This window comes from Sturnira hondurensis, unplaced genomic scaffold (genome assembly GCF_014824575.4).
Source record: "Sturnira hondurensis isolate 20B ecotype Veracruz unplaced genomic scaffold, ASM1482457v3 Scaffold0020787, whole genome shotgun sequence".
NCBI lineage: Eukaryota > Metazoa > Chordata > Mammalia > Chiroptera > Phyllostomidae > Sturnira > Sturnira hondurensis.
In genome coordinates, this window is record NW_028093418.1 from 37354 (window position 1) to 61643 (window position 24290).

At 40.6% G+C, this 24290-nt stretch overlaps 1 protein-coding gene and 1 long non-coding RNA gene across 2 annotated transcripts in view; one reads left to right on the forward strand and one right to left on the reverse strand.

Moving 5' to 3' along the window:
- OXSR1 (oxidative stress responsive kinase 1) overlaps nt 1-24290 on the forward strand; it is a 74951-nt gene that overhangs the window by 28657 nt on the left and 22004 nt on the right. The window contains exons 5-7 of the mRNA XM_037030370.1: nt 10787-10842; nt 17331-17440; nt 19797-19898. Coding sequence (XP_036886265.1) covers nt 10787-10842; nt 17331-17440; nt 19797-19898 — 268 coding nt within the window. The remainder of the gene's footprint in view (nt 1-10786; nt 10843-17330; nt 17441-19796; nt 19899-24290) is intronic.
- Nucleotides 996-22764, reverse strand: LOC118976112 (uncharacterized). The gene is made up of 3 exons (XR_005064200.1): nt 22754-22764; nt 7764-7768; nt 996-1198 (listed from the first exon to the last, which is right to left on the reverse strand). It is a non-coding gene; the product is annotated as an uncharacterized LOC118976112 (long non-coding RNA).

Below are 24290 nucleotides of genomic sequence, written 5' to 3' on the forward strand. Positions count from 1 at the left end.
CAGTGTATCAAAGGGGAAATCAAACAGGAAGTAAAAAACTATTGTGAAACGAATGAAAAGGAAAATACCAAGTTTTCAAAATTTATAAGACGCAGCAAACACAGTTCTTAGAGGGAAGTTCATAGCTAACCAGTCCTACCACAAGAAACAAGAAAGTTCCAAATAACTCCAACTCTACACTTAAAGGAACTGGAAAAAGAACAGACAAAACCCAATGTAAACAGAAGAAAAGAACTAGAAACAATTACCATTAGAGTGGAAATAATTAAAATAGAAATTTAAAAACAATTACAAAATCATTAAGGCTAAAGTTGGTTCATTGAAAAGATAGGTAAAATGAACAAACCTTAAGCAAATTCTTCACAAAAAGAGCTCAAATAAATAAAATCATAAATGAAAGAGGAGATGTTGCAACTGACACCACAGAGATAGAATCATTACAGAATATACAAAGAATTATATGCCAACAATTTGACAATCTAGAAGTGGATAAATTTCTAGAAGTATATAACATTTCAAGGCTGCATTATGAAGAAGTAGAAAATCTGAACAGATCAGTTACTGGTAAAGAGATCTAATCAGTCAAAACCTCTCAGCAAAGAAAAGTCCAGGATCAGATGTCTTCACTGGAGAAGTCTACCAAATTTTTGAAGAAGAATTAACAATCCTTCTCAAACTCTTCCAAAAATAGAAGAGGAGGGAACACTTCTAAAACTTGTTTTACGGGGTAGCATTACCCTAATACCAAAGCCAGGCAAGTACACTACAATGAAGAAAACAAATTACAGGCCAGTATTCCTAATGAACGTAGATGCAAAAGTCCTCAACAAAATGTTAGTAAACTGAATTGAAAAATGCATTAAAAGGATCATACCATGATTAAATGGGATTTATTTCATGGATGATCCAACATTTGCAAATTAATAAAATACACCACATTAACAAAATGGAGTATAAAAACCATATGATCCATCCCAGTACATACAGGAAAAGCATTTGACAAAATCCAACATCCTTACAAAACCCTGCAATAATTGGGTATAGAGGGAATATACCTAACATAATAAAGTTTGTATATGGCAAACCCACAGCTTACATCCTGCCCAGTGGTGGCAAGGTGAAAGCTTTTTCTCCAAGATCAGGAACAGGAGAAGGATGCCCACTCTTGCCACTCTTACTGAACATATTACTGGAACCCCTAGCCAGATCAACGAGGCATGGAAAAAAAAAGAGATAAATGACATCTGCATCAGGAAGGAAGAAGTAAAACTCTGTTCACAGATGTTGTAATGTTATATATAGGAAATTCTAAAGACTATACCAGAAAACTGCATAACTTAGTAAAGTTGCAGGGTAGAAATTCAATATAGAAATTAGTGGTGTTTCTATAAACTAAGAACAATCTGCTAGAAAAAGAAATAAAAACATTCCCATTTATGATAGCATCAGAAAGCATGAAACACTTAGCAGTGAATTTAACCAAGGACACACTGGCTGGCTCAGTTGGTTGGAGCATTGTCCTATAGAGTGAGGGGTTTCAGGTTTGGTCCCTGGTCAGGGTATGTAGGAGAAGGCAGCCAACCGATTTTTCTCTTTCTCTCTCCCAGCCTCTCTGAAAGCAATGAAAGAAAGTCCTCAAGTGACAGTAAAAAAAATTTAAATAATAAATTTTAACAAAGGAGGGGGAAAATGTGTTGGGGGAAAATGTGTTGACTGAAAACTAAGATGTTGATGAAAGAAATTGATGACACAAGTAAATGGAAAGATACTCTGTGTTCATAGCTTAGAAGCATTAATACTGTTAGAATGTCCATGTTACCCAAAGCCGTCTATAGATTCAGTGCCAATTCTGGAAAAATTCCAGTGGCATTTTTCACTGAAATAAAAAACAACAGTCCTAATATTCATAGGGAACCACAGAGGCTGCATATAGCCAAAGCAATCTTTAGTAAGCACAACAAAGCTGGAGGCATCACAGTTCCAGATTTCAAACTGTATTTTAAAGCTGTAGTAATCAAAACAGTATGATGTTGGCATAGAAACAGATACATAGGTCAATGGAACAGAATAGAGAACCCAGAAATACACACGTGCATATATGTGGTCAATTAATTCTTGACAAAGGAGTCAAGAATGTATAATGGAGAAAAGATACTCTTCGATAAATGGTGTTTGGGAAACTGGATATCCACTTGCAAAGGAGTGAACCTGGACCTCTATCTTACACTATAAACTCTAATCAACTCAAAATGGATTAAAGACTTGAACCTAGGACCTGCGACTGTAAACGTCCTAGAGAAAAATACAGAGGGTGAGTTCTTTGGCATTGTTCTTGGCAATGATTTTATTTTAATGATTTCACACCAACAGCAAAGTCAACAAAGGCAAAAATAAATGAGTGGGACTACATTAAAAGGTTTTATTTTTTAAAGATTTTATTTATTTTTAGAGAGAGGGGAAGGGAAGGAGAAAGAGAAGGAAAGAAACATCAGTGTGTTGTTGCCCCTCACGTGCCCCCAACTGGGGACTTGGTCCACAACCCAGGCATGTGCTCTCCTGGGAATCAAACTGACAACCCTTTGGTTCACAGGCCCGTGCTCAGTCCACTGAGCTGCACATATACACAGAAATTCTATAACTCAGAGGCCAAAACAACAAGGAAACCTCCCCCCCCCAACCCAATTAAAAAATGCTCAAAGAACCTGAGTAGACATTTTCCCAAATAAGACATGTAAATGATCCACAGGTACGTGCAAAGGTTCAGGACATCACAAATGATCAAGACAATGCATATCGAAACCACAGTAAGATATCATCTTACACCTGTTAGAATATCTTTTATCAGGAAGTCAAAAGATGACAGGTGCTGGATGTGGAGAAAAGGAATCTGTGCTTTGCATGCTGTTGGTGGCAGTGTAACCTGATACAGCCACTAGGAGAAACAGGATGGAGTTTCCTCAAGAAATTAAAAGCAGAACCGCCATATGGTCCAGCAGGTCCATTTCTGGGTATAGACACAAAGGAAGTGAAATTGCTGTCTCAAGGTGGTACCTACACTCCCATGTTCATAGCAGCAGCATTCAAAATATCCAAGCTGTGGAAGCAATGCAAGTGTCTACCAGTGGGTGAATAGATTAAACAAAATGTGGTATGTATAGAGAAAGACAGATACCTCATTGTTTCACTTATAAGTGAAAATTTTTTTTAAAGATTTTATTTATTTATTTTTAGACACAGGAGAAAGAAAGGAGAGAGACAGACATGTGCCCTGACTGGGAACTGAACCAGCAACCTTTTGGTTCACAAGCCTGTGCTCAGTCTACTGAGCTACACCAGCCAGGGCCTGAAATGTTTAAAAAATGTTGACCTAATTGAAACAGCAAAAGAGCGGTTGCCACGAACCAGGGTTGTGGGAAACAGAGAAAGATTGGTAAAAAGGTACAAACTTTCAATTACAAGATGAATAAGGTCTGAGGATCTAATGTGTAGAATGGTGATTGTACAGAATTAGCCCTTAGTTAATGGCAGGTTCTGCAACTTTAAGCTAAATGATGTATAATGAAACCAGTTTTATAAGCCACTTGGTATAAACAACATTAAGTTCCTGCGACATCTCATCAACATTATAATGGAACAGTGTTGAAGGAAAGGCATTAATACAGGGCTTGTTGTAGTTGATAACAATATGTTGTGTTATTGCAATTTGCTAAGAGAATAGAAAGTAAGTGTTCTCACCCCCCAAAAAAACCAACCCATAAATACATATTTCTATATAAAAAGTAACTTAGATATGTTAATTTACTCGACAGGAGACATCCTTTCTCAGTACTTATGTATGGCAAACCATCGCATCATACACTTAAAATATCGTACAGTTTTATCAGTTATACCTGAATTTTAAAAATCACCTGCTTAATCCTAATCCCTCAACAGACAAGCAAAGGCCCAGGAAAGTATCTAATTAAAGATCATCTACCATCTTGTAAAGCTGAGGTTTTAAGGACTAATCGGAATATGGAAGGAAAAAGCAACCCTTCTCCCTGCACCCAGACACACACAAGCTTTTGATTAGGTTACTCTGAGAATAGTAGCATTTTAAAGAAAATTAAAATAGATGAAATCAACCATTTACACGAGCATCTCATTCTAGGAAAAAGTGAGTAATTCTTTCTGGTTGTCTAAATTGCCCAACCCGCTTAAGTCTTACAAAGGAAAACACATTCTCTGTCTATGGAGTTGAAGGAGGACAGTTGACTGTAAGGAGTAATATACGAACTAGAATTCTTGGAAACACTGAAAGTATATTCTTAAGGCAGCAAGGTTTTTCATCTATAGTTGTACCTAATCAGTTGTTTTGTACGAAGTTAAAATAAGGTGTTAAGAAATGACTTAAAAGGGGTCATGAATAAAGGGGTATGAATAAAGAGTATACATTTGGGAATGTATTTCCCACACTGTCAAAAAGAAAATGTGCCCTCAAACAGGGTTTTTGTCCTTTAAACGGTGATGGTCCTGTGAATGCATACCATGATGCTAGCATGAACGTAATTCAATGCGTATCTATTTCTGATCCTATGTTCGTCAAGCAGTCTTCTCAAAAGAAATGTGCCAGAGGCTGCTTATTGGCCCGCAGTGCGTCTCCCCTTCTTGAATTAAAAAGAAAGACATTTTTACCGGGCACAGGAACATCCGTAAGAAAGGCAGCGTTTCCTAGCCACCTGTGCAGGCCAGATCGGACCGTGGGATTTTTTTTCTAGCCACTGTGGTGAGAACAAGAGTGTTGTGTACTGCCGCTCAGGCTTCATCAACCCCAGTTGTACTGACACTTGGGTTGGGCATTTCTTTCCTGTAGGGGCTGTCCTCTGCGTTGTGGGATAGATTTAGCAGCATTTCTGGCCTCTACCCAATAGCATCCCCCCCTAGTACCCATTGTGACAACCAGAAATGTCTCCAGACATTGCCAAATGTCCTGAGAAACCACTGACAACGGAAGGTGGCATGACCTGCGCTTCCCCTTTCCTTCCGCTGAAATACGGACTAGGCAGCGAGAACTAAGATGGTGGAGCACTGAAATAGAAGGCGCCCAAGTCCCTGACTCTGTGCAGTGCCATACTGGGCACATGGACTGATGTCACTTATGCCCCGACTAGTAGGTGAGAGAAAAAATGATTTTTCTACAGCCATGTCAATTGGCAGAGATTGACAAGTTGAATCTAGCCCTATGCCTGTTTCTTTAAAAAAAAAAAAAAGCCAAACTCACAGCCACACCCATACATTTGCACATTGTTTATGACTGCTTTCCTACTACAAAAAAAGAAAGTAGTGGTGACCAAGAATATTTGGCCCACAGAGCCTAAAATATTTTAACTCTGGCCCCCTAAAAAATGTGTGGTCACCCTTCGTGTAGACGACAATGACGGTAACATTCACTAAAACTGGTTTGCTGAATACCATTCTCAGCACACTGTCTTCATTTAATCCTCATGGTTCACTCATGAGGAAGGTGCTGGTGTCACCCCGTTTTACAGATGAGGAAACCAAGGCAAAGCGAGTTGAAATAACTTGCCAAAGGCCACCCACCCGTGATAGAGCTGGGATCTGAACTTGGGAAGTCTGCCTCCGAAGCCTGCTAGAAAAGATCGTGTTAGTGAAGCTTTGTGTACTTTGGTTCAATAAGCCTGCTAGAAAAGATAGTGTTAGTGAAGCTGTGTGTACTTTGGTTCAGTAACTTTTTAGCTACTTACCCAATAGAATTTAGAGCTGTCATTGGAATTATTAGTCTTTAAATAAACCAGTTGTCTTTTTAAAAATGTATCCATATCTCTACTTTTAAAAGTCAAAGTCTTTACTTCAGGATATGATAAAAGCATATTCTTTTTCCTAAACCTTTCCATATGCAGACTTTAGGTAGTTAATAGTAAATTAACACTAAAATACACTTTACAGTCACTGTCTCTTTTAGGAAGTAGTGAATTGATTCACATCAAGTTCAGGCACAAATTCAGTCTGTGTTCAACATCTACTTTGTAAAATATATGAGCTTTCATTTAGCTAAATGAGTACAAGGGACAGAAAAAATATGGGAAGAAATAATGGCCCCAAACTTCCAAATCTGAAGAAAAGCAATCTGCAGGTTAAAGATGCTGGATGACCTGTACCTGGACTCCACACAGTGACACTGTTGAGATCGGGACCCAAGGAGACTGTCCGGAAAGCAGCAGGAGGAAAATCCTCATTCAGGGGGAGCTTTGCACCGACTGTGTGTGTCCCCTCAGAGTTCCTGTGTTAAAACCCCGTGTCCAGTGTGGCAGTGTTTGGGGGTGGAATCTCTGGCAGGCGATGAGGTCTTCCCAGGGTGCTGGCTCTGTGAGGGTCTGCATTCTGCCTCTCATCCATGCGTCACCGTGCTCAGCGTGTGCTCTGTGTGCGGCAGGCTTTACAACCTGAGCTCCTGAGCCCGTCGGGGGCAGTGTCTGTTCTGTTTCCCAAGGCTCACCATTGTGGTTTTTAACTGTCGCTTTTAAATTTCTGAAACCTTAGTTTTCTCTTTTTATTTTACGTTCAACTGTGTAACACATTTCCCCGTAATCTAGCCAGCATTTCTTTGTGTTTGTGGCAGGGGAGTGGTGTGTTCTGGGGGAAAGGCCTGGGTAGCAGTGACGAAAGCCTGTGCCAGCCATGCCTAGTTTGCCTTGTTGCTGGAATGGCTGTTCTCTGTGTCACTCTTTAAATCAGAGACTCTCAACCTTGGCTACGTACTGGGATTACCTGGGATATTTTAATAAGCACCGATTCCTGGATCTACTGCCAAAAACTCGTTTAATTTGGTCTGCGATAAGATCTCGGCATTGGGGCTTTCCAAAGCTCCCCAAGTTGTTCTTACGTGCAGCCAAGGCTGAGAACTATGACTACTCTTAGCTGAAATACACTGAGACTTCAGCAGGCTTGGGAGGCAGTTGTTTTACTGGGAAACAGAGATGAACATTTTTAGTAGGTTTGCTACTTCTCCTATCTTTAAAGTCCAACTTTTTCAGGTAGATTTGTGTCATCCTGGTGGGTCAGGTCACAGTTTTCCTCCACCTCCGCTGTTTCCACTTGACCCCATAGATTTGAGAGGGTTTTGATTAGGGTGAACAGGTCTCTGAATTAGATTTATGCTTTTCTCTGTACCTACCCAGATACTTTCCCTGTTAAAGATGTTAGCAGTAACAGAAGTGGTAGATAGGTAGTCAGTGTAAGATGCGAAAGTGCAGTGTGTTTGCCAGCTTTTGTTTCAACTTGTTTCTTCTCTTGGCCTTTTCCAAGTTTTCCGTAAATCGTGCTGATTGATGAGTCATAAACATGGTACGGGGAGAAACTTGCGTTCTGTACTAATGAGAAAGGCAAGCATGTGTGTGGTATTCCTGCAAAATTTAAAAGGAACTTGGAACTTAGATGCAGTAGTGACATGTGAGAAATGGCATTAAACTGTGAAAAGCAGCCCACCGCTCCTGCTGCTCACATGGATGGAGGGGTAACTGTTGGGGCTGCTGCGTTGCTTGACGCTCTCTGTGGCAGAGTAAGCGCAGTTCTGTACTCAAGGATAATACCCATTGCCCGACGTTTGGCTACAAATCTTTCTCTTGAGAGGCCAGTGGTCTGTCGTGCGTGAGGATGGACCGGGTGTGTTTGTCCGGGAGTCTGTACGCTGCTGCGCGCTGCTCCCCGGTGTTTACTCCTGGGAGCTGTTCGGCAGACTGCACTTGTGGTTTCGGAAGGGAAACCTGGACTGATTTCCTGACGGATTGCTCAGGGAAGGGGAAGTTCCACTGCACACGGATGGCTGTCTCTTCACTCACAAAAGATGAAAACATCATTTACACAAGTAATAAGTATACATGGCTTAAAAAGTTCAAACAGCACAAAATGGTGTGTGATAAAAAATGTCAGTATCGAGGGTGGCTTGGCTGTGTTGGTACTGTGTACTCCTGACACGATGCGGTAACAGTAGCACTTTCCTTCCGAGGACGCGTAACCCCAGTCTAAAACGAGTTCCATCAGATGGTCATCCTACGGAATCCTAGACCGTTATTCCTCAGAACCGCGAAGGTCATCAGAAACAAGGAAAGGCTAAGTGACTGTCACAGACAAGAGGAGCCTAAGGAAAAATGACAACTACATTTAGTATAGTGTATTAGATGGGGTCCTGGGACAGAAAAAGGGCATCGGGTAAAAACTTAAAAAATCTGAATAAGTGGTGGGCTTTAGTTAATAGTAATGTATCAGAACTGACTGGTTCATTAATTGTGGCGAAAGTGCCGTAGTAACTTAAGATGGTAACAATAGGGAGGCTGAGTGTGGGGTGTATGTGAACTCTCCTGCATTTTCTTCTCACTTTTTGTGCAAATCTAAAACTATTCTAAAAGGTAAAATAGTCTTCTTTCTCTGAATTTCTAGTATCCTGGTCTAAGGGGAACTCACTTCCTGCCATTTTCTTGTGACTCCTTTGAGAGAGATTTTAGGTCAATATAAATATAATGTATATATTATCCCTTTCCCTCCTGCTGAAAAAAAAAAGAAAACCCAGCCAAATGGCAACGTACTATATGCAGTATTCTTCACTTAAAATATATTTGGAGATTGCTTCATGTCAACACATATATTCAGTAGTATGCACAGTATTTCATTGTGTAGATACACCACAGTGTAACGGGTCCCCTCCTGATGGGTACTCAGGGTTCTCCTGTGTGACTGCGCTGTGTTGGTTTGTAACCCTAAATTTAGAACAGAGTTAGGAGGTGGGAGTTGGGATGATGCGGAGGGAAGAGTCAAGGTTTATTTTATTACTTAGTTAGATTGCTTGATTTAATACTCCTCTCCAAGAACAATCATTTTATTTTAGTGTTTTGTTGGATTTATTTATTTATTTATTTAATATCAAACCTCTGTAAGAGGGTTTGAGACAGGTTGTGGTGTGTCCTGTTTGGTTTTTTAAGTCTACTTGATAAATATTTGGGAGATGCTCCTGTGTTCTAGTCATAGTACTGAAAAAGTGCAGGTGATACAGAAATGTGTTATACAGGCCCAAATATGGCTCGTGATGAGATGAGAGAGAAAGATCCAGAAGTATGTTCCTATTTCTGTGATCTGTGTTAACAGATCGTAGCCTGCTGTAAAAAAAAACAGGAGGAAGTGACTAAACTATACATTGTTTTTTCATTGAGTTTTAGGTGACATTCCAGATGAGCTCAGGAAAACAGGGAGCTGAAGGTTCATGGCTGACTCAGTTGAATAGTCTTTTGTCACCCAGGGAAGGGGATGTCTTCCATTTCTTTTCTGTTTATAGCACACAGAGTCAAAGACTTCAGCTTTGTAGTGCAAAGTGGGTTAGCCTCCACCGGAAGTTAGCCTCTGGGAAAATGTCCTGTACATTGTTGGGATTTATAAGCAGTACAAAATGGTAACATGGTTTTCTTATGCTTTAGCATATATTCAGGAGGGGTGTTTACTCTGGTATGGTGATGCTGCTCCGCACAGTTGTGAAACGGTTGTTGATTGTTCACCAAGGGATGCTTCAGTCTGAACATGCAGGAAAACAAGGTGGACAGAAAAATGAGAAAGCCTCGTGCTTTTAAAAATATATAGATTTTATTTATTTACTTCTAGCGAGAGGAAAATGGGGGGAGAAAAAGAGGGAGAGACACATTGATGGATGAAAGATAAACAGCAGTTGGTTGCCTCTCACACTCGTCCAACTGGGGACCTGGTCCCACTTTTCTTGACAAAAGAAACCACTCATGCTCTCTGTTTGGAGTATATGGAAAGGTGTGTGTTTGTGTAACACTAATGGTGTCATGCAAAATGCACTGTTCCGTTTGATTTATTCAATGAGCAGTGTGTAGTAGAGGGCATTTCAAGTCATAACACATTGATTGACCTTGTTGCATTTCGTGGATGTGACAGAATTAATTTTGCCTTTCTCCTGTTGGCTTTCTAGGCTGTTACCATTTGGGGTTGTTATTACAAATAATGCTTCAGTGAACCCCCTTGTACATTCCCTGTGCATTGTGGGAGGTTTCTCTAGGTTATCAGGAAGTAGATTCGCTACTCGTAGGATTTGAGGATTTTAAATTTTACCAGATACTATTTGCATGTTATTGCATGAGAAAGACAAGTTGTAGATTGCATTACGTGTGATATCATTTATTTTGGGAGAAACACCCACGTATGTTACAGGAAGGTGCCATTAATCAGACTGCTGCTAACGGTTGAAAATTGGAGCGAATACTAGACTTGAGAATAGGAACAAAAGGGGATTTGGCCTTTTCAGTGATGTTTAGGTTTTTATAACAGGAATGTATTCATGTATTACTTGAGTTGCTATAGTTACCAGTAAAATAGAGAGATGTTTGAATAATTTATATCTGTATTTATGCATAGAATAATCCCTGTCAACCACATACTGACCATATATTAGGGTGTAGAAAAATAACCTATTTTACAAAGTAAAATTAGGTGAGGGTTATATTCTTTGGCTACTATTATTATCCCAATATAATAATTAATCACCTGGGGTTTTCCAGATTTTAAACTAAATGCTATATGTATTCTAGTTTTCTGTTTGCAATGTTTGGATTCTAGTACAAGTGACTAAAATTTTAAAAATGTTACTGTTGGCCTTAATAACCTTTAATGGAAATATAGCCCTTAAGTGTCATTTGTATGAGCATAAGTAAACAATTGATTAAATTATGTGACTCCCAAGAATACATGTTATTTTAATATGTAACTTTTGTTTTTCTTAAAGAGATGTGAAAGCAGGAAATATTCTTCTTGGAGAAGATGGCTCAGTACAGATTGCAGGTAATGATTAGTATTTCTTTTAATTTTGACTTAATGGTCAGTAGAACCACATTGCATGTTTCTTAGCCAATTTTAATTTGCCCTTTTATGCATCCTATGTTGGCACATCCTTGCTGGTTCTCAAGACGTTCTTCACTACTCATTCTTAATTTTTGATCTTAGCCATTTTTTGGACCATTACTCATTACTTTCTGGTTATCCACTCCTTATTCCCCATGAGGGTCTTCTCTGGGTTCTCATAGCGTTCTGTACCTTCTTTTAAAGGAGAAATAGTCAAGAAGCCTCACTGTGTTTAAAAATACATATGCCATAGAAGGTGATACAGAGCTGGCTTCTGTACTGGGGGAGACAGGGTATTTGCCAGTGAGGAAGAGGCATCTGAGAGGTGGAAGTGCACTGTGGGGAGGTTCAGAGCTGAAGAGATGAGAGAGTTGGAGGCCAGGGGCTGCCATAGGTGGCTCCGCTCTCCTGGGGAAACGACCCTTGTTTCAGGCTGAGACCCCAGCACAGTGGAGCCGCGGGATTGCAAAGCGGCCACATCATCAGAGGAGAACCTCCGCTTAGTCTCACGTACACTGTACAGCAGCCGGGGGTTTGGCAGGAGGTAGATGGTTACCCAAAACTTCATTCTTTGTTCAGCTTTAGAAGATAATTTGTATAATTTTCACAGTAAGGGACTAAAGTTGGTAAATTTGGCTCTTAAAATTAGCAGCTTTTATTCATCGGTAAAGGAACCAACAGCTTACATTAAGAAAAAAAAGCCTGATTAAAAAATAGATACATGAGACTTCCCAAGTGAAGACATCAAAATATAAATATAATAAAAGGTGTTCAGCATCACTGGTAATTAATAAAAAGTGAGGTAGAATAACGTTGGGCTACCATGTACTGACTGAGCTGGCAAAAACACCTGACAATTCCAGGTGTTAGTTTGTATGTAAAGCAAGGAAATATCTCATACTCTGATTGTGTGAGTGTAAATTAGTATAAACACTTAAGTTAGAAATATACATACCCTCGCCCTGGCTGCTGTAGCTCAGCGGATTGAGCACGGGCCTGGGAACCACACGATCACGGTTCGATTCCCAGTCAGGGCACATGCCTGGGTTGCAGGCCAGTTCCCAGCAGGGAACTCACGAGAGGCAACCATACATTGATATTTCTCTCCCTCTCTCCTTTCCTTCCCCTCTGAAGATAAATAAATGAAATCTTTTTTAAAAAAGTCTCATTTAAAAAATCTATATATATTATACACATACCCTAAAACTTGGGCGGCTAGATGGATGGCCTAGAGAAATGCACATGTGCCATTGTGCTCATGAGCCTTGAGAGTCGAAACAGTCCCAAGCCCTCCATTAGTAGAATGGATAAATAAATTGTGGCTAATTTATACATTAGAATACCATCTAGTGATGAACTTGAATAGAATTACAATAATATACAAAAGCACTAATAAATTATAAAGATACAGGATTAATTAAGGTCGCCCAAATAGAATACAAGGTTGGGCAAAAGTAGGTTTATAGTTGTGAGAACGCAAACAGTTTATTCGTGTATTATTATTTATTTACTAATTATTGTATTATAATTATTAACTTACTTTTGCTCACCCCTGTATATAGCATGTGATTCCATTTATATAAGTTCAACATCAGGGACAATGTGCTGTATTGCTTAGAGAAGCAAAATGAAGTGGAAAAAACTAAAGACAAGAGGATTCTGGGAAAATGGTGAGTAGAAATCACCAAGAATCTGTCTTCCACTTAGCAGTTGAACCGACCGAATCTATCTAATGTACAGTGGAATCCTCAAATAGCATTTTGTTCATCATTTTGTTTTAGAACATCGATGAGATGCTGTAGACACTCAAATCTTGTTTATATTAATTAGCTTATGGTAAAATTGGTTTCATTATACATGTTTCACTTAAAGTCACAAATGTTGAGTGAGGACTTACTGTAACTCTTTTGAAATCTGTAGACCATTGAAGACTTGAAAATTCTAGGGAAGATCTTGGAAGGTAAATCGTGATTATCGGTAATTGGTCAATTTCAGAGCACCCATTCCTTACCTAACAGCCACACTGTGGGCAGCTGTACATATGTTTTTGGATCAGTTTGCGTGAACCATGGGTGGGCAAAAAGGATTCTGTTGTCCAAATATTTGGCATCTGTGCTCTGATCACTGAGTGCTGTTTCTGATCTGAGAGGTGCAGGCAGAGAGCCAAGCAGCCATTATGGTCACACCCCGTGCCCCACAAGTGACTTCCAGGGGACCTAACAGGGTAACACCTTTTTTCCGTCCATTTTTCTGTTCTTTTCCCTTTGGAAGCCAGGCATTGAAGACTAGGGCATTAAGAAACAAGTACATTTTCAGGAAAAATTGGAAGGTAACAGTAAATGCCAAGGTAAAAGTGCAGAAAAGATCTCAGAACTTAGGTTTACACCTCAGGGTGATGCTTGACACAGTCTACGACAACCTCCATCGCCCCCCCCCCAAAAAAAAAAACNCCTCCCCCCCCCCCCCCCAAAAAAAACACCAAACGTTAACAAAATCAGCAAACCCTGGGAAGGAGATAGAATTCGATCCTCACAGTTGCCATATTTTTAGATTCAAATCTCTCGTTTTCAACAGAAAAATCACAAGGCTTTCAGTGAAACTTGTCAGGGGAAAGATATAAATTAACAGAAACTGTCAGTGAAAAAGACCTGATGGCAGATCTACTAGACAAAGATTTTAAAACAGTCATCTTGAGGCTCAGACAAGTGAAGGGTGATGCACAGAAGCCAGTGGAGGCAATGTGTGAGCAAAATGGAACTATTACTACATAGAGAAATCCTAAAAGAGACCAAAAGAAATTGTGCACTAAAAAAGTACAGTCACTTGTACTGCAAAATGAAAAACTCACTGGAAGATTCACTTGCATATTTGAATTGGCAGAAGAGAGACTTGGTGAGCTTGAAGACAGGGAAATGGAAGTTAGCAGTCTGAGGACTAGGAAGGAAGAGGGTTGAAGAAAAGTGAACAGAGACCAAGGGACTAGTTGGACACCAGTAAGTGGACCAACGTACACATTGTGGGAATCCCAGCCGGAGAAGAGGGACAGGTGTACAGAGAGTTGTTTGATGACATAATGGCTGACAGCTCCCCAAATTTGAAGAAGATGTGAATATAAGCATCTAAGAAGCTCAGTGATCTCCAAGTTAAAAAAACACAAACAACAAAACCCAGTAAGAGACATACAGAGACCATTATAATCAAACTTATAAAAACCGGGGACAAGAATCTTGACAGCAGCAAGAGAGAAATGAATCATCACAAGGACTGCTGAGTAAGGTCAGCACATTTCTCATCTAAAACTTTGGAGGCCAGAAGGCAGTGGGCCAATACATTCAAGTGCTAAAAGGAAAAAAATTTGTCAGCCAAGAATCCTATAGCTGGTAAAACTCTGTGAAAAGTAAGGAATAAATGAAGACATTCTCAAATAAGTCAAAGCTGAGGGAATGTGGGAATATGTTTCCACTAGGCCTGCTCTGCAATAAAAGCTCAAAGGAATGAAATTCCTGCAAAATGAAACGAAAAGACGCTAGACAGTAACTCCAGCAGTATGAAGAAATACAGATCTCAATAAAGGTAAATACATGGGCAAGTATAAAAGCTAAGGTTGTAAGTATTATTGTAGCAATGATTTGTAGCTCTACTTTTTGTTTTCTATATGATTTAACAGACTAATAAAGTACTAAAAACAATTATTGGTCTGTAGCATTATTTTGTAACTCATCTTGTTTTCTACCTAATTTGAGAGACTAATACATTTAAAAGAATTATTTATGGTTTTGAACACAATGTATTAAGATGTAATTTTGTGATGACAGCGGCCAGAAAGGGTGGGAACAAGGCTGTAAAGGAGAAGAATTTTTGTGTGTATTGAAGGTAAGCTGGTATAAATTCACATTACAGTGTTTTAGAATTCCTGTGGTAGCCAAAGAAAATAGCTATAAAATATAGACCCCCCCAAAAAAAAGAGATAGAAAAAAATTGAGCTTTCACAACAACAGGAAAAAGCACAACTAAGCACAAAAGAGGTGGTACAGGAAATATGGGACAAAACTTAAAAAAAAATAACACTGCCAAAATCCCTTCTTATCACTGATTCCTTTAAATGTAAACGGATTAACTCTCCAACCAAAGACAGATTGGCAGAGTGTATAAAAAACACATAATCCAACTCTGTGCTGTCTATACAGGTTTTCCCACTATCCTAAAGTACAGTATTTCTATGAAGTTTTTCATTAGCCAAAACAGCTTGAAGCAAAGATACATATATGTCTCGTTTTCAGAGAGTTCATTTAAAGCCACTTGCTTTCACAAAAAACCTGCATTGGTACAGTAAGGCCTTTTCTTTTTTTCTTTTTTTTTCCAGCGAAAATCCTCTTTGAGTTTCTTTTGATCAGTGAGAACAGTACTCATGTAGGTCTTCCGTAAAAGCGAGAACTAGAGAGCAGGTGACACCTGTATTGTGAAAATGTCAATGCCGCCCCAAGTTGTTGACAGAGTCAGTGCAGTCCCTCTCAAAATCCCAGCGATTTCTTTTTCTTTTTTGGCAGAAATAGAAAAACCCATTGTTAAATTCGTATGGAATCTCAAGTAACCGCAGATAGTCAAAGCAATCTTGAAAAAGAATGAACAAAGCTGGAAGATGGACGTTTCCTGTTTTCAAAACTTACTGCTAAGCAACAGTAATAGAAACAGTTTGTTACAGGCGTAAAGATAGACCAAGGAAATAGAAAAGAGAGTCCAGAGATAAACCCTCATAATTGAGGTGTGGCCACAGTAGGTTTACAAGTTGCTCATGTGGAAAATAATGCAATAATGAATAAATAACCATACAAGAATAAATTTCACTGCTTGTGTTCACACATGTAAATCTACTTTTGCACCATCCTGTACATGGTGAAATGGTTCGGACAGGGGTGCCAGGACCGTTCTGTAGGGGAAAGGGCAGAAGGTGCAGAGAAGACTGCAGAGTCCCACGAAAAAGAATGAAGTTGGGCCCTCGTCTAACACCATATACAAAAATTAACTCAAAGTGGATCAAAGTTTTAAATGTGAGACGTAAAGCAATGAAATTCTTCACAGAAAACCTAGGGTAGAGTTTCATGTAATTGGATTTATCAGTGATTTCTTAGATACTATGCCAAAGGTACAGCTTTATAGAAGAAAAGGTAGACAAATTGGCCTTTATGAAAATAAAAAATTTTTATGCCTAAGGGTCTACCAGCAGAATAAAAAGGCAACCCATGAAATGGGAGAAAATATTTGCAAGTGATATACTTAATAACAGACTAATAATATCCAGAATACAGAGAACTCCTATAACTTACTCTACAAGGTCTTTAAAAATGTGCTTGAATAGACATTTCTCTAAAGAAGATATCCAGAAGCCCAGTAAGCACATGAAAAGCTGCTCAACATTGCTAATCATGAGGGAAATGCAAGTTAAAAGTACAGGATGCACCACCTCACACCCAGCAGGATGGCTACTATGAAACAAATGAGCAGAAAATAACAGGGATGTGGAGAAATTGGAACCCTTGCTCACTGTCGGTGGTAAGATGGTACAGCTGCTGTGGGAAACGGTGTGGCGGTCACTCAAACGACTGAAAATGCTATGTGACCCAGCGGTTCCACTTCTGGGTATATAACCCCAAAGAACTGAAAGCAGGGACCCAAACAGGTATTTGGAACACCCATTTTTATAAAAGCATTATTTACTGTGGCTAAGTCATGGGAGCCAACTAATTGTTCATCAATGGCTAAGTCAATACACAAACTGTGGAATATACCTACAACGGAGTATCATTCAATTTATAAAGGAAGGGGATTCTGACATGCAACGACATGGATGAACCTTGAGGACATCATGCTACGTGAGCTAAGCCAGCTGTAAACAGACAAATACTGCACGATTCCGCGTCCACGAAGTACTTAGAGTAGTTGAATTTGTAGAGACAGTAGAACGCTGGTTGCCAGGGCTGGGGGAAGGGGGCAGCAGGGAATGCTTGTTTAATGGGTGTAAGTTTCTGTTGGGAAGATGAGATGAGAAGAATGGAGTGGAGCAAGGAGGAAAACCCGAGGCTATGATGCTGTGTCGGGTGGGGAGGAGGAGTGGGTGACAGACCTGACCCGTTAGGTTGTGTTTTCTTTCAGTCAAGAAGTGAAGCGGAGGCGCAGCTCACTCTGAGTCGGCCCGGGTCCCCTCAGACGCGCGTACTCTTTGCTTCCTGCACAGCAGCACCTGTGCCCCGGCCACCTCGTTTCTCTCCGCCTGGATAAAACTCACTTGGTTCTCGCACACACAAACGGAAAGTCCAGCAGAAGGAGGAGGTCGTGCTGTTTGTCTATAGAACTAGAACGACATCGTATTTCCCTATTCATTTATGTTACTCGCTGTACCTCTAATATCTTGCTGTTGTATTCTGTTTCAGACTTTGGCGTTAGTGCTTTTTTAGCAACTGGTGGTGATATTACCCGAAATAAAGTGAGAAAGACTTTTGTTGGAACCCCTTGCTGGATGGCACCAGAAGTTATGGAACAGGTACTGTGTCTTTTTTAATGGCTTAGGGTTCTGTTGTGAAGTAGAAAACACTGAGTGGTGTTTGCTTTTGTTTGGTGCACTAGGTAGCTTCGGGAAACACACTCTTCTGTTTCTTAGTTAAAACTTTCGTTCTCCCTTAAAAAAACAACTGTGGAACTTCGCAAAGGACATATGAAGCTCAGGATTTATGTGTATGCGTACCAAAGACGGCCTAAGGAATTACAGAATGAAGATTGGCTTTGTAATATTTTCCTTAGTACAAAGTAAATGACCTGATCTTTTTACGTGGAGTTTTGTTGCTGGGTTCTTGAGGGACTGGTTTTTTCCCTGCCCCCATCCCCCATTTGCTCCCAAACAACTGCACTCTGGTGTCACTCAGCCCGTCACCACGGAAACCGCGAAATCTCAAAACCTCTTCTCATTTCTTGTTCCTTGTCCCATTCCCTTTGTGGCATTCGACACTTTGGGCCATGCCCACCTTTCACTTCCTCAGCTTTCACTTCCTCAGTGTAGTGTTCTTATTTTTTTCTGTTTCTCGGGCCAGTTCTGTGATTTTTTTGGCTTTCCTTCTACTGCTAGATGACACTGCTCCCCAGGACCTTGTTCTTGAACACAGCTCTTCTCTGACATATTCTCTGGATATTCTCTTTACTTTCCACTTGTTAATTATAAATTATATCCAATCCAGTCTTGTTTCCTAAGCCTCTAGGTAGATGTTTCCAACTCCTTCTACAATAGGTCTTACAGAAATGTCTTACTGGTAAATCAAACTAAGTATGTAGAACTGAATTTACTGTTCACTCTGTTACGATGCCTGTGCCCCCTGTTGCTGAGGGCAGAACTCGCACCCTAGGGCTCTGAATGGTTGAACACACAATACCTGACACGGGACTGATGAGATGGACAGCAGTTTGTTGCGTTGCATCCACAAAGCTGGGGGAGGAGGACACTGCATGCTGCACACGTTTGATACAGGAAGGTAGTGAACAAACAGTTTCCATGAGAGACAGGCTTTATAGTATCGAGAGAGTAAGATGCACCTTGGTTTCTTTGTGAATATGGGGTTGGCTTGATTGAAGAATTCCAAGTGCTGGCAAGGAGTGGAAACCTGCTACTCAAGAATAAGCAGGGCCGTTGGGCTGGGGTACATCATCCTCAGGAGCAGAGAGGGGAGGTCATTAGAGACCCTTTTTTTTACCAAATGTCAAGACAACTAAAATGTGGAGCTTTAATTTCAGGTCTCTTTTGTTCCCAAAATGTATTTCTCCTCCACATTTATTGCTTAGGATAGACAATTAAGACATAGTTCTGGGAGCCATAGTTATGTGATGTGCTGGTGCCAATATGAGAGGAATTTGGCAATTTATTCACATGAACAACTTTAACAGTATTCATACCCTTTGTAACTTTTTTCATTATAAAAATTAGGATGATAAAACAATACCACAAGAAATTTTGAAAACAGGCCCTGGCTGGTGTAGCTCAGTGGATTGAGCAGAGGCCTGCAAACCAGAGGATCGTGGTTCGATTCCCAGTTAGGGCACATGCCTGGGTTGTAGGCCAGTTCCCTGTAGGCCAGCTCCCAGCAGGGGACGCACAAAAGGCAACCATACATTGATGTTTCTCTCCCTCTCTCCTTCCCCTCTAAAAGTAAATAAATAAAATCTTTAAAAAAGAATATTTAAAAAAAAAGAAATTTTGAAAACAAATGACTCACTAACCTAACATTGCCTTACATTTCTTTTTTTTTTTTTTTAGATTTTATTTATTACTTTTTAGAGAAAGGGGAAGAGAAGGAGAGAAACATCAATGTGTGGTTGCTTCTCATGAGCCCTGTACTGGGGACCTGGCACAAAACCCAGGCATGTGCCCTGGCTGGGAATCGAACCGAATACCCTTTGGTTCACAGCCCGTGCTCAATCCACCGAGCTACACTAGCCAGGGCACATTGCCTAACATTTCATTCTAATTAATTATTTTTTATAAACTTCTTGTAATACCTGCTTGTAATAATAGTATGAAAACTTAGGAAAAAAATTTTTTTCATGTTTTATCACAGGTTGTTTTTCATATTTTCAGGTGGAATTCATTAACCTTGCTTCTGGTTACCTGTATACTATTTCTTGAAATGAATATGCATACTTAACAATTTCCCCGTTGTTGGTAAATGTTCATTTAGGTGTCTCTTTTTTCCCCCCTGTTCTCAAGTGTATTTAGCTTTTGCCTACTTTAGATTATTTTATTGGTTTAAAGCTGATGAACACTGTCTTGTTTCTTGATACGTATCAGGAGCTACTTTTTAAAAGTGCTTTTAGGGTAGCTAAATTAATCGTGTACGTTTCTCTGTTCTTTACAGGTTAGAGGTTATGATTTCAAAGCTGATATCTGGAGTTTCGGAATCACAGCGATTGAGCTGGCCACAGGGGCAGCTCCTTATCATAAGTACCCACCAATGAAGGTGAGGCTCCTGTTCAAAATACCAGCTCGTATGTCCCTTCTGTTTCAAAGTGGTTTTTGTTTTGGGGTTTGTTTGTCTTTTTTAGCTTTTACTTTTAGCTCTAATTTAATAAAGCAAATTGATTTACTGGCATATAGCTAGCTAGGCTTTTTAAACAATGGCTTTCTTTCTTTATTTGACGTTTTTATTCATATAATTCTGCCCCGCATTCTTTCTAACTCCTGTAGCAGTTAAAATCTGTGCTAATGATTTGGTGTTCAGTACTGAGGGACTGTACCTTGGAGCTGACCTTTTCATATGATGACTGTCCACCCCCTGACCCTGACTAGCCTGATATTAGGATCCGATGTCTCTCGTTTTCGTGTGTGTTCCTTACAGTCACCCTTAACGGGGATGATGATCGTTGGTACTTTGTAAGAGTGTTGGAAGGGTTGTGTATTAATAGTATTATAGCTAACATTCACTGAGCATTTATTTTGAAAAGCACTGTTTGAAGTGCTTTTCATGTCTAAAATAAGATAATCTATGCACAGTGTTCATGTGTCATACATATGTAGTGTGCTCATTTTATTAGTAAAAGTTTGCTTTGTGGTAGGACACTAAGCAGCTTTTAAAAGACCTAGTATTATATCCTGACATAGTAGTTACCTGAGGCGCAGTTGCTAATCCTGTCTCCAGCATTAGGAACAGGATGAGGTTTTGTGTTTAAGATGACGCTGCCAGCATATTGGTAACCATTTTTGTTTGTGTCACTCCTTAGTTATAATATGCTCATGAATTCTATTCTCTTTGTAGTTGTAGCTGTTGTTTATCGTTCTTATTGCCCACTTTACCAAGATACCCTATGACTATTTATTATTTTACTGATTATACCATTATAGTTGTCCCAATTTCTCCCCCCCCTTGCCCCTCTGCACCCAGCAGCCCCCACTCCATCCAACAGTGCCCCTTCGTTCATTTCCATGGATCATGCAGACAAGTTTTTTGGCAACTCCATTTCCTACACTTGCTCCTAACATCCCCCCGCCTGTTCTGTAACTACCAGTTTGTACCTCTCAATCCCCGCAGCTTTTCCCGCATTCCTCCAGATCCCCCTCCCCACGGGCCAGCAGCCCAGGGTTCTCCATATCTATGATTCTGTTTCTGTTCTGCTTGTTTGCTTAGTTTGTTTTTTTTAGACTCAGTTGTTGATACTTAATGTATTTATTGTCATTTTAATGTTCATAGTTTTGATCTTTTTTGTAAATAACTATCAATGTAAATAACTAACAACTATCAATGTAAAAGTCTCTTTTACATTTCATGTAATAGTGGTTTGGTGATGATGAACTCCTTTAGCTTTACCTTGTCTGAAAGCACTTTATCTGCCCATCGAATCTAACTGATAGCTTTGCTAGATAGAGTAATCTCGGTTGTAGGTCCTTGGAGGTCATCACTTTGAATACTTCTTGCCAATCCCTTCTAGCCTGCAAAATTTCTTTTCGGAAATCAGCTGACAGTTTTATGGGAACTCCTTTGTCTCTTTCTCTTCTGGCACTCCTATGATGTGAACGTTGGAATGCTTGAAGTTGTCCCAGAGGCTCCTTACACTATCCTTGATTCTTTTTGGATTTTCTTTTCTTCTGACTGTACTGATTAGATGTCTTTTGCTCCCTTATGTTCCAAGTCATTGATTTGATTCTTGGCTTTATCTACTCCAGTGTTGATATCCTGTAAATTGTTCTTTACTTCAACTAGTGTCTCCCTCATTTCTGATTAGATCATTTTTATTCTGTTGAAGTGCCCACTGAGTTCCTTGAGCATCTGTATAACCAGTTTTTTGAACTCTGTATCTGATTGCTTTCTTATCTCTGTTTTGTTTCATTCTTTTTCTGGAGTTCTAATCTGTTCTTTCATTCGGGCCATATTTTTTTGTCCTTTTATTTTTGGAGCCTCCTTGTGTTTGTTTCTGTGGATTACATAGAGCTGCTTTGACTCTGTTTTGGTAGTGTGGCCTAATGTAGTAGGTGTCTTGTAGGGTCCAGTGGCACAGCCTCCTCTATTCCCCAAGCTGGGCAGTCCAGGTGTGCCCTCCGTGTGTGCTGAGTACTCCCTCCTTTTGTAGTTGAGTCTTGATTGCTGTCAGCAGGTCAATGGGAGGGAGTTACCCAGACCAGACAGCTGGTGGGACTGGCTGTGACCACTGGCTCGTAACCACCTCCCTCTGTGGCTTGCAGAGGTAGATGGGTATTGGCGCTCTGATGTGATCTGTAACTGTCTGCCAGGTGCTCAGGCTCTGGCATTTCCCTGGTGGTGTAGGTCAAGGGCAGCCACCACCTGTGTTCTGTGTGGGGCCCCTTGGCATAAACTACAGCAATCTACAGATGGCTGCTGCTAGTGCTGGGCCTAGGGACACTCAGTGAGAGGTATGGGGCTGGGCTCAGTTGTTCCTTGTTTCGGCAGATTTAGGGAGGTCTGAAGCCTGCACCTAGCCTAGCTGTTCATATGGAAAAGCCACTGTTACCAGATGGGTAGGCCTGTAAGTTGGATGGGGCAGAGCCTTAGGTAGTTGTCAGGGCACATGTGAGCTGGGTTAATGGAGATACACACGTGGTGCTGCGGCACTGTTGCTCTGTGGTGGGGAAGGGCTCAGAAAAGGAACAATGGCTGCTGTCTGCAGTTCTATCTGGGAGGGAGCTGTCCCCAGCTCTTGCCCTGATGCCAGATACTTCAGTCCCTTCCTGTATGCCGCTGGTGCTCCTCGAGGTGCTGCCCTGGTGTTAGAGCCAAGAGGGAGTGGGTCTGAGTAAGTCCATGTGCGGAGCCACCCAAGAGGAGATGCCTGGAAATCCCAGTTTCCTCCGCCAACCCAACACCCACTGGTTTTTATAGCCAGAAGTTATGGGGACTTACCTTCTTGGCACTGGAACCCTGGCCTGGGTGGTCGGGTGTGGGGCTGGGAGCCCTTGCTCCCAAGGTACCCCTTTGTTTTATATCCACCACTTGTGGATTTGGGACTGGCTGGTTCCGTATCTTTGTATCACTGCCCCTTCGCTCCTCCTGCTCATCTGGATGAATGTGGTTTCTTTAATTTCTTAGTTTTCAGACTTCCATCCACTTTGATTTTCTGACAGTTCTGAGTGATATTTGTTCTGTAGGTTAGCTGTGATTTTGCTTTGGTTGTGTGAGGAGGTGAGCTGTGTTTACCTGTGCCTCCTTCTTGACCAGAAGTTCTGATATACTATGACTGTGTAAAATGGCAAATCACCATCGGGAATTGTTGTCATATTGATACTGTTCACATCCTGTGATTGTGGTGCACTTGGGGACCTTTAAGGCTCTAACAGTGTAGAAGAGGAACGAAACCAGTAAAAGTGTATTATGAAAAAACCTCTTTACTTTCCTGTTCAAAACATGTACACACACACACACACACACACACAGATAAGTGTTTGATGGGTGAAGTTTTGATCTGTGGAAGATTAGTGATATTTTAAGGCCATGATTTTCCTAAAGATTAAGGACTCCTAGGAGAAAGTGGAGATTTCTCCACTTTCATGACATTTTAAGAAGGATTTTTTTTTTTTTAGTATAACTGCAAGGCCAAAGAAATGGCTTATTTTTAAAATTGAGGTTGGCAAAGGGAGGATGAGGTTTATTACTTTTAATCCATTGTAGGCAGTGACTCCTCTGATTATTGCCGGACACGTACATGCTAACCTAGTTGCTCAAAATAAGAAGTATCACCAACCTTAGTAATTTTGTTTCAGTAAATATAAATCTGAAAAGCAAGTAATAATTCTAACTGTAGCCCCCTTTTATTTTTCACTATTGACTTTACGTTTAGGAAAATGGCTGATGCTTTTATAAAAACATTCAACAGTATTGAAAAACACAACCCCCCCCAGTTCTACCACACAAATAATACCTTTGTTACCTCCACCTCTGTGCATCAAGCTAGCATGTGACCCTGAACGTCGAAGCAGGAAGAGATGGGCAGGGCAGTGAAGACTGTCAGTTGCTCCGGGGGGTGGGGGGGGGGGGAGAATGAGAACTGATAAGGCCCTAGCTTTGTCGACTAGGACATCACTAGTTACTCCTGCGATAGAAGTTTCTGAGGAGCGCTGTGAAGAGAAGGCCAGATTACCAGGCGTCAGGTTGAAACAGAGCCGTGGATAGGTAAAGTCAGCAAGTTTACACTCTGAATTTGCTGCAGTTTTAATTTTTTTAAGATAGTTTGGTAGTATAGGAGTGGGGACAGAAGATGTGAAGAGAGGATTCTAACCAAAGGATATACTGTGCAGACGCAGTGGAGCCCTGGTAGGCCCGTCATCTGGGAAGCCGGCTTTTGGTAGGGTACTGTTTATGTGCATGACCCGGGTTCTGAAAAACCAGTCCAGATGTGAACTTTCA